At 36.1% G+C, this 17,759-nt stretch overlaps 1 protein-coding gene across 9 annotated transcripts in view; it reads right to left on the bottom strand.

Moving 5' to 3' along the window:
• The window catches only part of LOC139982856 (ras and EF-hand domain-containing protein-like), a 45,701-nt gene that overhangs the window by 22,785 nt on the left and 5,157 nt on the right, over positions 1-17,759 (bottom strand). For 7 of the 9 annotated variants that reach the window (XM_071995988.1, XM_071995987.1, XM_071995984.1 and 4 more), the window contains exons 3-5: positions 14,826-15,022; positions 6,485-6,634; positions 6,007-6,097 (exon numbers count right to left, since the gene is read on the bottom strand). In XM_071995988.1, coding sequence (XP_071852089.1) covers positions 6,007-6,097; positions 6,485-6,634; positions 14,826-15,022 — 438 coding nt within the window. Of the gene's footprint in view, positions 1-6,006; positions 6,098-6,484; positions 6,635-11,904; positions 13,635-14,825; positions 15,023-17,759 lie in introns of those variants that run through there. The other 2 variants (XM_071995991.1, XM_071995986.1) reach the window with 1 other exon arrangement.

Genomic DNA, 17,759 nt, shown 5'->3' on the forward strand with positions numbered 1-17,759 from the left:
AATACATGGTTTTTTTGATGCCTCACTGACTAAAGATTGCCTAGCTTAGTCTATAGACATATTACAGAATAAACATGTGCGTTAGTCTACAGTCACATTGTTATATCTGCCGGATATTCCATTTAGCTTAGTGACGACCGTATGTAAAGGCGACGAATTGGACCGAGAACATTTATGAAATTTGACGTTTTCATTGTTTTTAGGGGGCGGGTGGGGGGGAGGTGGGGGATGCCTACCCTATAATATTACTTGGCCTAAGACTGCTGATCAGAACGTAAAGTATTGTGCTTTCTTTCTGAATATTTCATACATAGTAATCGATATTTTAAAGTGATGATAAACAATGACCCTCACTCTTAAAACAAAAGGTTGGCAAAGATTTTACGCTACCCTAGGTAAACTAAATGTATATATAAGGGAAAACGTTACCCAAAGTTGATTGGATAAATACGTCCCCTGTGTTGGTAAAATAATTGCCCTAACTGTTTTAGACTGCTATGATGACGGCCGCAGTGATGATGCAGCAAAGTAGACCAAAGTCATATCATTCGTTATTTATGAGGATAATTATTGCATTCAGTCAACCGGTACTATTTGTTTGCCTTACCATCTGCTGTTCAATATCAATACGATTACCTTTGGGATGATAAAAAAGGCTTTTCTTTTTTTATACATTCTGAAACGGATTGTGTGATGATAGGTCTGTATCTAGAGACCATGGACTGTTATCGTTTGTTATCAATATACCAAAATAGTCGTGGTTGATGTTATGGGAGAAATTAATGGTCACAGTTAGTAACGCTAATATCATATATTGCATTTTTATATCAAAGACTGTTGCTGTGAGGGTAGTAAAACTCGCTAGTGTTGCTGTAACATTAAACTGAGAAGTCCTAAATATCGGTCAAAAAGACATTGAGTATATGGAGGTTAATATCCCTCTCCACCTCCCCTCCCGCTCCTCCCCCCTTCCCCCTCCCGGAAACCCTACAAAGTGTTTCCCAGTCATTATGAAGAATTAATAGTAAACAAACTTATTTCGGTGGGTGAAAGTGCTCCAACGTGGGATGTACAAATCATCCACATAAAAATTATTAGTAACAAGTAGTTTACGTTTTACACTAAATAGTTACAATTTATTTCCATACTATTTGATCACGTCAATATTCTCATCCGCTTTCTTTCATAAGTGTTATTTTTCTCAGACAAATTCAACATGCAAATGATGCCGACCTTGCATTAAACAGTCAGTAAATACCAATTTAGCAGTGTATACATACTTGGTTCCCCCAATTTCGAATGGTTACTGTAATAACAGCGACACTTTGCAAAGAAGAAAAAGTCTCTCAATTTCAGTTGCACAGTACTTGACATTTACAGAAGAGGAATGCAGAAACCCTAAGTGTACGTTCAGAGTAAGACGAAAACAAACGTTAGTTTCTATGGTAACCTTGTAATGACAAGATGTAATCTGTGAATCAATTAAGGTTTCATGGGGGACACGAGGATACATTCCCAGACGGATTGTAATTTCTGTAATGTAAACGAGGAAACAGGATGATAAAGGCTTCCAGTGTTAAAGACTAACTAAATGACATTGATAATGTGTGTCAGATTCTTGTGAAGGAAGTAAAGGCGGTCTGGATACAGATAATCAAATTGTGTATTGGCAAATCGGAATATTTACTAAAAATATCATGGGCAGCAATCATCGTAAATGTTTAAAAAAATTGGTGAATGATTCGTAAACTTGTTATAAATGTTAGAATTGCTAGAACTCTGAAGGAATGCGCAGAGACAGGGTAATAATGGTAGACGTTTGAAAGTTTGGAAATAATGTGTAATCTTATTATGTAATTATGTATTATGTAACTAGCAGCCTTGTATGATTAGTTCTGAATGTAAATAAATAATCAACTTGTGTATTGGCAAATCTGAAAGGTTACTAAATAATAACTAGCAAAGGACAACCATGGTAATTGTGTTATACCCGATACTTACTAGTTTGGGAGATACGAGCGAAGATACTTTTTACTATTACCAGTCTAATACATATTGCAATTTCTTTTCTTCCCTCAAGCTGCATGACTGGAAATGTTTCTAACAGTGCGCCACCTATTTTCTCCTTCCCGTGCCACCGGCTTCCTACTACTCATTCTAAACCTACCGTTCATGAGTCAACTACGTTTATCTCCTGACGACTTTTCCAGGATGTGTAGATTTTTTTTAGTTCAAAGTATCACCTTCAGTATTATCTAATACATTTCATTATTTAATGCAAACCACCCATTATCCCTTCTACGCATGCTCAAATATGACCAGTTTCGACAGGTCGACATTAGGTAAATTGTTCATACTGACATGTTCGCACTCCGAAGGAATATAGTTTCAAGTTTCAACAACTAGCCGATATTCCGGTCACGTATTTTCAGTACAAATACATTTACGTTGTGTTTACAGTAACAGACCGGGGAGAACCCACGTATAGAAATGTAACAGTTAACATTGTTCCAAGTAGTGTTAATTATATTCGAACATGTTAAATGTATGGAAATGATCATTTAAAGCAAAACCGATTATAGTATAGATTCCTCGGGCCTAAATTAAAATTGATTGTTTCATCAACTCTATGAAACCGACAGGAAATGTATCTTGTAACGCAGAACACCCTGGTATGACATTTACGATATTACACGCGATAAATATTTATATTGCATTGTAAATATGTTGCTTGTGTCGATAAAACTTCAAAGGAATTATGAGGAGTTTGATGTTTATGTGATTAACTGAACTGTATGAGAACTAAGTTAATTAATGAATTCCATGAATTCATTAATGGAATTCATCATTTATATCAGCTTAAAGAGCCTTCATATTGAAATTTGCAAATTAATTAAGCGTTGTATAGAAATCAAACTAGATTTCTTAAAGAATGGCTGTTGGAAATTTATAACTTATCAAAACTGACTTAAATTCGTGTCCATTCTCTTCAGTTTCACTGATACTAATTCAATGTGCGCATGCGCAAACTTAAAAAGTTGAGTTAGAAAACGGGGCAATTTTACCATGGACTCAGCACACCTAATCTCTCCTAATGGAAAAATGTAAAACAAAATATAAAATGGAAATAAGCTTCATACCAAAGCTTATGAATTCTACAGTATATGATTACTGTGTAGTCACATACTCTATAGCATATATTCCCGTCCCCCTTGTAGCACAGATGAACATTTAGTTAAACAAAAACAAATTAAAATAAAACCCTACGTGATTACATCTCAACTGTTACCTTTAACCTTTTCAAATATCAAGTTCACACGAAATACTGCACAGTATCAATTCGATCAATGCCTAGATCACAATCACCCACGACGTGTATCGACTAACAATAGTGCAGTGTTCTATGCATTACAACTCATTATCAACCATTACGTTGCCTTGAGAATATAAAAAAAACCGATAACGATCAGTTTACCATTTAGTCCAGCGCTATTGACGTTCCAATATCATGCTATGAAAGTTGAAGTAAACTGTAAATTTACCGTATCGTCTGCGTAATAACGCCATATCAAGCTCAGAGCTCATTACCTATATATAACATCATATCTGATCCAATCTATGGGAGGATATTGACATTTGTAATGAAAACATTCCCTTGTGGAATATAAACAGACCAAAAGAGTCCTAGACAATGAAGGTAAGGGTAAATATCATAGTTCATTTTATCTTCAGTAAATGACAATCATTAGTATTGGGTAGTAAGGTCAAGTTGTTTACCATTGTATTTGTATTACCAGTAAGTTATTTTTTAGACACACAATAAAGCTCAAAGAAGTATTTGATCAAATGAGGCTGTGAATCTCAGCTATTGAACTTTGAAGATGATTTTTTAGCATATAGCCAACTATTAAACAGTCTTCGTGGAGAAATGCAAACCTTTATAGGGATGAATATAACATGCCACCTGCAAAGTTAAATCTGTATCTTAACACTAGTCACACAGCTCGTTGATATTTATGCGAGTTAAACATTGACGCATAAATTAGAGAAAGTTGTGTTCTGCCATTAAGCTCCAAAAGAAGTGCTGTGCCGGTGCTGTGGCCGGGCACAGCACAACACCGGAGCACAGCACCACAACATCGGTGCTGTGACCAGGTGAATAAAGGCGGTGGCATTAGAAGCAATGAGGCTTAGCAATCGGGAGGTTTCGGGTTCGGTACCCGGTCGGCTAATAGTAAGTTGGGTGTTTCATCCAAGAGCAATCTACGGTGTTCACATCTGAAATGACTTTCTAAATTGAACAGATTCCAAATTTGAGTTAAAATGTTGAATTGGAAGCCACCCGACGTGTACGTTGAAATCCTTAAGCCCTCGCGGGCTTCTCCCACATTTGTGGTCGCGTGAGCGTCATAAAAATAACGACTGAGTACTATTATTATTATAAATAATATTATTTTGTTTTTTTCAAGGTCTCGTATACCCCAGTATACAACTGTTGTTGACTTGATGTTGGTAACGACAATGTGGGAGTCGAGCCAAACAGCAATTATACCTCACAAATCTCGCGTTTATAGTACAATAACAAAGTCAAAGTATTAGCCTTCAAAATCCTTCTTCTATCTTTGACACGAATAATCAATACGACCCTTAGTATAGTCTAGAACAGGATGTCTGACATTTACTCAACTGTGTTTGACTCACTCACTTGTCTCACTTATCGACTGAATATTGAATCATGGCTAATATACTCGAGAGTTTAATGTCAACATTGACTATATTGATATGATTTAAAATGGACTTTAAAGGATCATATATATAAGTGTTCAACACTTTTATAGAATGGCAGATCGAATCTTTAGTAATGTGGTTGTCAGTTGTGTGCCTATATATATATATATATATATATATATATATATATATATATATATATATATATATATATATATATATATATATATATATATATATATATATATATGTGTGTGTGTTTGTGTATATAAATATATATATAAATATATAGATATATATATATATATAATATATATATATATATATATATATATATATATATATATATACTTACATAAATATTTACACAGGTATTCCTCAGCCTTTAAAAGTGTTTACGTCTCATCATTTATATTGTATAGTACTTATAATCAAGACCCCTGTCATCGCGCTTGCTCCATCAGATTTCCATAGTATTAAACCCGCGTTTTGCAATCTCGCACATCATAACAAAATAGTAAAAAATATACATCAACATTTTAAAAAACACCATTACAATGGTGCAATATACTGCGGCTTTTAATTAGGCTGTCACTCTCCACATTCAGTAATATGACTATACGGACACTGCTTTATTCTTAGTTAGTGTGGATATTTTGCGCTTTAACGACTTTCCCTTTTGTCTTGATTTGAGGTACTGATGATAACAAGACCATCAACGGAATGGTATACTTGGCAATGTTACCTTTACTATATTGTTAAGGTCAAATTAATGTAATTATTTCCCCCTTCAGTTCAAGTGTTTATCAGCGATGTCAAGTGATTTATTAAATTATTCTAAAACTCATTACTTTCACATGAGTATCGTTATAAACTTACTAGTATTTAAAGTGAACAGACTATGTTAATAGCAATAACTCACAGCGTGTAGTGTGTGGGTGGTCATTAACTGAATATCGACGTGTCTCTTTAATGTACAGAAACTTAGCAATGACATCGCTGTCCGGCAAAGTCCAACAACAGTCCTCATTAACGATCCACATGTGTATGAGTAATGAGATTGTCTCATGAATAGTGCAATACCACGCTATGTCTCGTAAAGGAAATCTCCATTTATATGCAGTCATTATTCAAATCAAGATTTTAGAAAGAATTTCGTTGAAGCCGAAACAATATGAAATAACCTTTATTCCAAAAGTGCAGAAAATCTGACCTAATAAGTGAGGGCGGTCGTTAACTTTACATATAGAAGCTATCTTTGATTTCTTGTTTTGTTACCTGAAGTCGTATTCTGGCTTCTATTTTCGCAGCCTGCGCCTCTGCCTCCGATTCAAGTTGATTCAGATGAGAAGAGTGGGATTCACTTGTCCTGATTCAAAATGGAGAGAAATAATGTTGAGAACTGATTGGCTACTAATGTGACAAAAAACAAAAGGATTATAAATATTCAATACATACTCAATATTATCCAATATTACTGAACTGAACTGACTTATTTTCCTACAATACAAACTTATGTATCTTAAAATTTCGGGGATGTTGTTTGGTATGCAAGGGTTTCTAGTATGTTTCTAATCGTTAATAGCTCAATTTAGATTATTCTGATTTATAAAAATACAAGGAAAAAGGCCTTACATAAATATTTCGGTGACGTTCTCATGAGAAGACTAAAGTAAGTAAGGCTAGAACAAAAGTCGTTGCCTCAATTGTTGCAGGCTATTATCTAGTATGTATATTAAAAATGGTAGGCATTTACCTCTTCAGTGACTTTTCCAGCCTGTGTACCTCTGCCTGTTGTTGCTTGATGTCTTTGATGACCTCAAAGATGACCTTTTCGTACTGATTCAAAAGATGCGGCGCATCAGATTTATGTAGTTCCTGGTAAAGATCACAGATACTCTCTTGGCTAGAACAGAAATAAAAATAAAATATATTTAATAAAGTGGAAATTTCAGCTTGGTCACATACATGTTAACAATGTGACGGATCAGACACAAGTATAAACTATCTCTTTGTGTTCACCATGCTCATTAACCTGTCTGTATTCTGTGCGTGTGTTTGTCCCTTCTGTTACTGTCACTTGTCATTTAGCCTCTGAAGAAGATCCTGCTAGGATCAAAACGTCAGGCCAACTTACTTTTACATATTCTATTACACAGGCTCTCTATAGTGGATAAGCAGTTTGCTAACAGTTTTATTTTATTTTGACAAGTATAAACTAAGCAGAAATCAAAGGTTTACTTTACACAGCAGTTGTATAAAACCAAGACACGGGACTCTTGGGTAGATTAGATATTAATAAGCCTCTCCTTTCGCGAAGCTATTGGGACATTTTGCCCTTCAAAGACGTTAGAGTATTGTAACAAACACTGGTCCTGGTAAGGAATAGTGTTTGCCCGGCGTCCAATGTAGTAAAAGAGTTATTATATTTCCTCCCCAAGGGCTTAACACCATTTTAGATCTGTTTACTCCTTTGGTCGCATGAGGAAGAGGAAGACACCACCTTGATAATATCTTTCAGTTGAGAATGTATGTAAATATATCTACTGCCTTAGAGCTTTGACTGGGAAGTAATTAACCATACCTACCAATCAATCAACACATCTCTCGAACTTTGATAAATCCAAACATACACAACATTACAAGAGTTTATCTTTATTTTCATACATTCTTTATCTTTGGTTTGATAATAATAAAAAGATAGATACCATTTTATCTCTCGTCATAGTATCGCAAACAATAAATCAGATTAAACATTAACGTGATGTTCGGAAAACATCTAATAAAAAATATCGTTTTATTTTCCACCAGTATTTATACAAACTCAATTGATAGGCCTACATTTATTATAGATTGAAAACGTTAGTCTAAGTAATTGATTCGGATAAAGTTCCTTTGTTATTTAGGCTACTGCTCAACTAAACATTTATAATTTATATACTAACATGACAGTTTGAGGCATTTTGTACAATATCGGTACAGTGTTGTGTTTTTATTTTCTTTCTTTTGTTTTAACAAAGTATACCGACGTACGTAATACCATAATTGCGCAAATCCCGACATTGTTTTACACCAAGATCATTCTAATTTGGGAAGAATGAACATATTAATTCCATTCACTATAAAAAATTATCCCTCGAAAACTCATATAGGTTTCAAATATTTACCAGATCAAGTAATTGCGTACACAATGCAAACAAATTATATGAAAATACCAATGGGCAAACTGTACTTGGGTATATATTACCAGCAGCTATATTACATTGCACAATTATCTCAAATCGCTCTACAAATACAGAACACCATGAAGCCTCCATAATTATCATAATCTGTCGATATTAAACGACCAAATCACGCCTCATACCGTTTAATAAAGTAGTATTAACAAGCTACTTAGTATTATGGGTGGCGTTTACAATTTACCTCCATATACTGTGCATGTAAACAACGCGATTCGATAATACCATCATTATATACCTCATTATGCATTTATATTCAGTCTAATTTACATATTCCCTCTATATAAATTAAAAATAAGTTCGGATATGACCACAACAATACAGATACAGACTCCTTCATTTGTTCGTTGTCTCACTTAAACACCAGGCTTAACCTAAGGTAACTTGCAGTATGTTTTTTTTTTTTGTATTTATTAATATTATTTTTATTATTATTTTTTATTGCTAAACATTTTCACATTATCTTTAAGTCTACAAATGCGTATTGTTTTTAGCTGAAAACTTGCCAATCGAAATGACGCTTCTCTTGATCTAAGAAAAGAACAGATACCAAGATACGCCAATTGACGTATTCAACTATCATTTACATTTCTCCAATCTAATTAGATTGGCCAATCAATTCAACGCCTAGTATCACATGTCTGTGTAAAGCTGCGTCGGCGTACTGACAGGTTTGCTAACAAAGAATGATACCGTGAACTTTGTTAACCAAAGATTCATTAAAACCCACTAAAATTATATTGTTTGGCAAATATATACCACTCATATTATGCATAAGCTATAATCGATATCATTAACATGCAAATTGCATGTCATGTGACACTGCGGTTGAAAATAATACTTAAAAAAATATAATACTAAATAAATATGGTCTGATTTCAGGGGTGATTCCCGGAATTCGAAGACAGATGCTTATCAAAAACATTTAAAAAAAAGAATAATTATAACCGTACTTTTCTGGGCTATGCATTTGTTTTTAGGATTGACATTTTGCATACAAAGTTAACATAGAATGGACTAATTGTCAAAATTCATTAAGAAAGTATAGACAATGGATGTAATAAGTCTGTAAAAGGTTGCTTCCACCCTTCCAACAGCGTACAGGAGTAGAAGGCTAAAGTAACGTGAGCTGGGAAGAGGACAGGAATCGGCGGAGAAACTACCACCAAAGGACAGTTAATTTGGTTACAATGGCACATATAGAATTGTGAAAATTGCGATTATTTCATGTCTTGATGTCTTTTTTTTTCTTGTCAAAATTTCAAGAACATAATCGAAACTTAGACGTAAAAATGGAGTATACGAAATGAAAACGTTATCTTTTGATTACCAAACATTCCTTTTGCTAACAAATAGTAAAAAAAAACGTGGAGTAATTGTCCCCTACTCTAACCCCCCCCCCCCACCCTCCTACTCCACTCTTGTCCCTACGTCTACGTGCAGGGTATTTAATAGATAAGACAGGATTAACACTGGTAACAACTAAACATATCAGTTGTGATGTCAGATCCATATACGCAAGCTGTCAATATTTTTTTTTTTTGGTAATCCAACATCGAAACAATATCTTTCAAACACTACACTGTTTCTGAATGTTAATTGATAGCTAAGGTCTGCGAGTGTGTTATCTTTTCAGTACATAATCAAGTAAAGTGTTCCCATTATAGTGTTGACACAAAACAACGAACCTCTTTTACCCATGAAGATCAGAGGAGGGATGAAAACAACCGTACTGTACGTACTAAGGTATATCATGCAATACGACAATAATTAAGACTAGTTGTTAATTAGTCTACCGAAACATCCCACTTACTGCAACTTCAGGACTATATTGCGTCAGTTGTAAAACCGTATTTTTTTAATTGAGATGGAGTCTGTTAATACACCACAAAAGGTTTGGTATACCATTATGTGTGGGTTTTTTTTTCTTTTAATTTTCTGCCCTATCACTGACATGGTGGGAATGGTTTCAGCTGGTTTCACTGATAGCAATCTCTTGGTGCTATAATATCCTTGACAGCCTACACTTTACATTTCACCTTGAGTTGATGTACACGTGATACGATGAATCACTAAGTATGAACATTATTTAACAATAATCAGATGAGCAAAATAAACACCGTTGACATGGTTACAATGAAACACATCAATAATGACAAACCATTTATATGTTGAATCAAAACGCAAATCATACCCACATATTATAATACTTACCACTATAAGTAAATTAAACCATTATATACGGATGATTCTGTGATATTTACTTATCGTCTAATAATGTTGCCGTGAATATTTCAACAGATTCGAGAAGATAGACGTTCAATATCGCGGTATTTAGTAACAATTTGATGTACTTTTGGCTATCAGTAGGGACGTCGAGGGGTCCATCCCTTGACGGATATTTATGTTGCCGTCTCCCCTCCCCCACTCCCCTTCTAATAAGTCATCAATTTTCGTTAAGTATATTAAGAAAATGAGAATATGATATAATGTTTCCACTTATTGACTCCGAGCCCCCTAATTGACCCCTGCCCCAGGGTTGTGACCCCTGTCCCAGGGTTGTATCCCCTACCTCCCTCTCGCGAAAAGTCTGTTTCCGTGGTCTTTATTATCATTTCACGTAACGATGAATATGTTTGATGGTAATATAAGGTAAAAATAACCCGCGGTTATTTTTACATTTTCGTTTTAGAACTGGACTGGATCGGTCTGTGATGAATCATATTTATACTTCGATTTAACAGTATGACAAACTAGATCGAAAGAAAGTATACAGGAATATATAATTTCGCTCGAAATGTAAAGTGGAGAGTGACTCTGAACATGACTAAATCACCTGATCTCCAGAAGGAAATAAAATTCAAAAATAAATAATGGTAAATAATTGAGGTGAAAGGGGTGAGAGTGGGTGAGGGGGTGGTGGAGGTGACTGGTATCAATATTACTGATGATGAGTTTTATGGGTTTTTTTTTAATATTATTTAAAGGAAGGGATCATAGTTTAATCTCGAGAGTTTGAAATGTTGCGCTTCAGTGGAGCGGAGCTCTGATTCAACTCAAAATACCGAAAGTAAAAAGGCCGTTGAATATCTAATAATGAGATCAGTCACTTTGGGTTCGGATGACCTTTGACTCAGCATTGAATCTTGTCCAGGACTGTTACAAAACCTCCGGAATCGACAAACAACATTGCGTTTTACACACTGTGGATGTAAGTAAGAGCTTAATGCGATTTATGAAATGAATAGGGCGTTTTGACCATGTGGTTAAAACAATGGCTTTACCATGAAGGTTTGAATCCAGACCAGGGCAAGACAATTCAATCGCAAATACTCTCTCATCACCCACGCGTGTAAACGGGAAACTGTGACATAACTTGTATAAGAAAGCTGCGCCCTATTCGACGCCTCCTCAATGAGATGCGTGGATGTAGCGCACTGTTGTGCCCATAGAGGGAGCGACTGTAACTACTGTAAATCTGAAAGTGTTGTACCACAGTATCTACTGGATCGTGCTATAAATCAGTGGTAGGGCTATTAGGTATATAGTAAGAACTGAGGATATGTGTAATCCCAACAACTTATTGGGATTACTCATATCCTCAGTTCTTACTGTAATCTTAATAGCACATGCTACCGATTAATCATATTTATCAGCACGATCCAGCTTTTACTGTGGTACAAAACTTTAAGAGTGACAGTAATTACTGCATGTTACCTCTTTATGAATCTGTTGATATGTTGATCGTATGATTTGTATCTGTTTCCAACGGTGAAATCGTTTATTTTATTTATAATTATTATTATGGAGGGGGTGTAATCAATTTAATACTTAGTTGGGGAATGGCAAATTTAGTTGTTTTGTCAACAACTAAGACTTGGTTCCTTTTATTAAAGCCGGCAATTACTGCCGACTATATAATTCCTATTTTGCTCACCCAGGGACAGCGTAGATAGCGGGACCTACACTGTGGGCGTAGCTCTCCCATGCCTTCTCAGAGGGTGTAGCGCCAGATGTCAGACCGGGTACGACACCGAAATTCCTCGGCGTCGTTGTTCGTGCTCTCTTCGCGAACAACCTTTGAACTTCTGTAAAGCCGTCCGCGAATTCTCTCGAGGATATTTTACCGTCTCCATTTTGGTCCAGTTGTTCGAATACGTCCTCTAGTTCACCGTCATCTATGGACAGGTCACTACAGAGCTCACGGAGGTCCTCCAGTTCGATAAAACCACTTCCATTGATATCGCAAGCGGTGAATAACTGCTGGATCTTTTCGCTGTCAATGATGTCCATTTTGGTTGATCGTTTCCTTGTTTCTTTAGCTTTTTTTTTAGCTCCGTCAATAATGAGACAGAAAAGATTTCTTCATCCACCTTTAAGCTCCATCTTCTACCCAAGTTGATGTATTTTTGGTCACTTTGTTTATCATCAAAAGATACAAATTTTAAAAGGTTCAGAATAAGTTTTCTATGTCGATTTTTTCTTTCGCAATGCGTATTGAGATCTGTCTAACTTCCTTCTTACAATATTGCGTGGTTGTAATGTTTTGACTGTAGTTCATATTAACGAAGTTTCATTGACTTAATTTGCATGAAAACTGGTAGAGAATATTTCAACAATAAACACAAAATCTATCAATGGTAATTTTTGAGAAAGATAGAATACTTTACTTTCTTCAGAAACTGGAAATAACACTGTTCACTGATAACGTATAAATCACTATCTAGAATAGCTGCATGCGTGGTGATTGGAAACTTCTACTAGCTTCTTTTTGAAATTCTATGATTTGGTAATACCATCAGTATAACACGATGAAGTCATAGTTTGGTATTTAATAATTCGTAACCAGCAGTCGGTTTGTATGAAAGATCATTATCATTATACATACATCGAAGGATCTTTGAAAATGTAATATACTTTTACTATATGACGTAAAATGTTTGGAGTATGGTGAGACATACCCCAGGCGACAACTGTACTGACAATATATTACTTGAAAGACGCAAAATAATACAGAACAGGGTTGTCAAAAAAGTGAAAGACTGGATATTATTCAACGGAAGACTAGGCTCACACACACTTTCCACTGGAAGACATTTAGATATTGAACAATCACGTAGGCCTACATCATTAGGTATTGTGTGTACGTGGTGCTACCGTTGACTGAACAAACGATATCCTATAGAAAACAATGTTACAGATATAACAGGAGAAGAAAATAGCTGTTGAGCAATGTTGCGTTTATGTATTCCGAATAAATTCCAGTGGTAAAGTATACAGGAAAGAACTTGGATAAACGTTGATAGAGTTGTTTTATTACATCCGCGATGTGGTTCAAAGTTCAGTTAAACGCCCGTGGTGCTAATGAGATAACAAATAGAGTATCCGCAATAACGTGATTTTACTATGCAAGTTCCACGTCGTAGACTACAGTCCGAACAAAACAGCCCAGCCTATATCCCACTGTCAATTATGGGAATTCATTTCAAAGAGGTGTCATATTTTCTATCAATATTCTCCTTCAAACTTTTCCGATATGTTGACACCTGCAGGCTTTGGCAGGGGCTGTAGTTTAGTTCTCTCTGCAGCACGTAACGTTGTACGCTGCCCAATGCTGTACCGAGCAGTATGAAAAGCCGCGAAGAAGGGGACGTTTATTTTACGCCAGTGAGCTATACACAGCTGTGAAAGACTCACGCATGCGTAGATGACTACCCGGTAATTAAAAAAGTCCAAAGGTGTTATAAACGATTGTTTGCGAATATGACGTCACATCACCAACAGGTGCACATTATTCTTCGATAGACCAAGCGTTGTTTAAATACTAGCATGATATTAGATTTATACGTGTACATATATATATATATATATATTTATATAGGCCTATATATATAGCAATATACAGAGTGGTAATATGCAGATGGATGTCATATCACACGAAAAAAAATATGCATAGTTTAATTTTAATTGGTTTCTGCGAATTGAAGGCAGGTGGTTTGGGGATTTATTGCACGGTCAAAAGACTCAATTGTAGTTTCTGACACAGTTTGAAGTAATATGCAATTATAACATACATCCGTACAACGTATATAGGAAGTATGCATGACAATAATGGCCTACTTGTTTTGGCTGTTGTTGTTGATCCACTTGGAAAATATTGATATATATATATATATATATATATAAATATATATATATATATATATATATATATATATATAGTTATGTAGGGTGTGCATGCGTTTGTCTGCATGATATACACTTACTGTACGTGGAATATATGAATGCAATACGTACTTGTCTCATTAGATGTTACTGAATTGGGCCTATTTAAGCTGTTTGAAATGATTTTGAAGAGAAAAAAAATCGATGCTAGTCGATAGCATAAGCTTTCGTGCACTGTAAAACATAAGATTTACGCTTACAACAGTGAGCGTAATTATATATGTGATTAATACTAATATGACACTAATAGTCAGGCGATACGTAGTCGAAGGGCTCCTTGTTTGTTTGTTTGTTTGTTTTTTTTTTTTTGGGGGGGGTTTGTAGTTAATTTCTCACTCACTTAAATGGTAACCAAAATGTTGTGCATACCAGTTCGTCTCAGAGGTGCATTGACTGCATTCATTTTAAAGTAGAGTCCAATCATCCGCATTGTTTTTCGGACTACAAGCTGTGTCCCCCCCCCCCCCCAAATGAAATAGTTCAATAGAAACAAACAAGTAAACAAAACAAAACGCAAAAAAAAAAAAAAAACACATTTTGAATATATTTGCCAAAAGGAAAAATAAAATGACAATCTTCCCTGTAATAAGTGATTGTTTCAGATATCTTGTTATAGGAGATATAAGATCTTACCATTTGACAGAAATGAGATCAAACGACTGATCCAGTTTTCCCAGGAATGATTCGATTGTTTCGGATTGATGTCCGTTTTCTTTCTGTTGCTGTCTCTTCCTCCTGATGGAGACAGCAAGAAGAGTATCACTGACACTCTGAAAACCATCCGAAAAATCATCCAAACTTATCCGGCCATCTTCATCTCGATCAAGGGCCTGGTGGGAAACGAAATGGAGACAACATTTCAACGGTTTATTATAAAAGTCGTTTAACAATTCGACATCATGGAAATCATATTTGATTTGATTAATTTGAATTGTCGTGATTTGTTTAGTTTATTATATTACTAAATTTGGTAAATTACATGTTCGCAATATGAATACATACAATTCTTAAAAGGAAATTTAAATACAAGTATCCTGAGTATATATGGTGGTTAAAAATGAACAAAAAAAAAAAGAGGATAGGTAGCTTCCCTCCCTCACTCACATCTTCACCCCCAGCTTCCCTCTCTCCGTCCCTCCCTCCCTCCCTCCCTCCCTACCGCCATCAATCCTTCCCGATCTTCCTCCCTCCCTCCCGCACTCCATACAACCAATCATGACTCTCCCTCCATCCTTACCACCCTCCCTTTATCCCTAGCTCTATCCCTACCTCCCTCCTCCATCCACCCACCCATCCATCCAGCCACCCACCCATCTATTCATCGGTCAAATCAACAGCAATAAATCGATTTATACAAACACTCATCACACAGTTTTTCCGAGATTTATACTATATCATTCAAAATAAAATATCCATTACTCTCATGATCTCATCATTAATATCGGAAGTCATAACCATGTCCATCATTAAGCTTGTGCAACACTTCTTGTTATAATGATCCAGTAGAAATTATAACATTTATTTTGCGCATTCTGGACATTTCATTATAACATAACCCCATCATCTAAACTCCCTGAACCTGCTAAAATATATTTCGGTTGGTAAGCATTTGATTCCGTGCCTTCCAGGACAGCTGTATATAAAGCACTTAACAAGTCCAGGTAATAGTTACTGAGAACCACTCTTGATCTCACCCCCACCCCCTCCCCGCCCCGTCTAAAGCATATTTGAATATGAGTGTGAGTAGGAGGAATGTGGGTGGCGGACGGGGTACGTTATTAACAATATCTCAATAGGAAAGTCAATTTGTGAACATCTGTCTCGAATTTAAGCATTATTGTTGAACACGACATGTTGCACCTAACCAAAATGTCCATGAAACAAAAAACTCGGACAATTCCAAAGGATGCTTAGACAGTGCTTTGAAAATCACAGACTTGTCAAACTTCTGTCAGAACTCTTAGATCACAAGCGTACTACTTTTTAAGAAGAGGTCGCCCAGGAAAGAACCTGGGCACGAAACCCAAAGTACCAAACGACTGATCCGCTCTCAACCCCAGTCCCCTTGCATCGGGACTGTGACTGTGTGATCATCGTCAGGCATACTATAAGAATCACTCAAACCCAAAGCGATTCTTATACCGATGAAAATTCTGCGGGGGCTTTGCTTCAGAAGATACGATGAGAAGAAGAAATGGTCCTTATTTAACCCGGAAGTGGGTCAGTGGGGGCGCTGTGCCAACGCGCTACAAACTGTTGCCAGGAGACAGGAGAGAAAGGCGTGAAGTAAATACAACATATCTATTGTTTACCAATAACTGTTTACGTGAACTCATTGTTTTTATTGGTGTTCAAATCTAATTCAGTTTATAATCTACTTTAAACGTGAAAACAAAAAGTACACTGATACGGGTTAAATAATGAAACATGCCTGTAAGGAGTCAAACTACAATAGGAATTCGTACATTAGTAATAACTTGTTATCAATCAATATTTGATAAAATGATACATAAATTATCAATTTGACAGGACAGAGAGATGAATATCAACAGCTGTTGAATCTCAAGTTCAAACTACAATAGCAGAACAATTGACAATATTGACGTAAATGACAATCAATGGCGTGATCCCACAAAATATGTCGCCTCATGGCCCGTTCAAGGACATTACCATGCCCCTGCTGCTACACGGTTATTACGCCACACAAACTGTATGATATTTAGAAGTTTGTTAACGAATTCATTTTTTTAATATCTTCCTATCCTGACTTATTCCACTCTTACCGCTGAGAAATAAAAATGTTTAAATATTTGACGATATATTTAAACTTCTGAAACAGGGGCGGATTGTAGAATATTATTATTATTATATTTTATTAACAAATATAGCATTTAGAATGTTTACGTTTCAGGCCCCGCATAAACGATACAAAATTGTGCGCTGTAGAGGGCTGTAGCGGGCTGTAGCAGGCTGTAGCGGGCTGTAGCGGGCTGTAGCGGACTGTAGCGGACTGTAGCGGGCTGTAGCGGACTGTATCGGACTGTAGCGAGCGGTAGCGGGCAGTAGCGAGCTGTAGCGGGCTGTAGCGGGCTGTAACGGGCTGTAGCTGGCTGTAGCGGGCTGGCCAGCAAAGACAAGAGAACGGGTCATGTCCCCTTCCCCCACTTCTCAAGGCAAATTAGAAATATTTAGCGATATGTATATATGTAACATGTGTATAGACAACGTACATGACGTGTGTTATTTCATCATGGGAACAAAACTTCTACATATTGATAATATCGCTGCTGTTTTAGTCTCTTGATACGACACAATACTTCCCCATTGATTAGTCGGGTTTTGTCTTGAAGAGTAACCATACAGGGTGGGTTATTCGGGTGCTATTACGGTTTAACGAGGACGGAAGTCGAACAGCGTATAATGCCTACGTACTGTTAACTTGTATTTGTGTTACGGAAGGTGTTACGGACGCGGTATTACGACGGAACGATAAACAATATTCTATGAAACAACGTAACCGACACGTCATCAAATTGGAGTTATTTCTGCGAAACATATGACGCAATA

Source organism: Apostichopus japonicus, chromosome 16 (assembly GCF_037975245.1).
Source record: "Apostichopus japonicus isolate 1M-3 chromosome 16, ASM3797524v1, whole genome shotgun sequence".
NCBI classification, from domain to species: Eukaryota; Metazoa; Echinodermata; class Holothuroidea; order Aspidochirotida; family Stichopodidae; genus Apostichopus; species Apostichopus japonicus.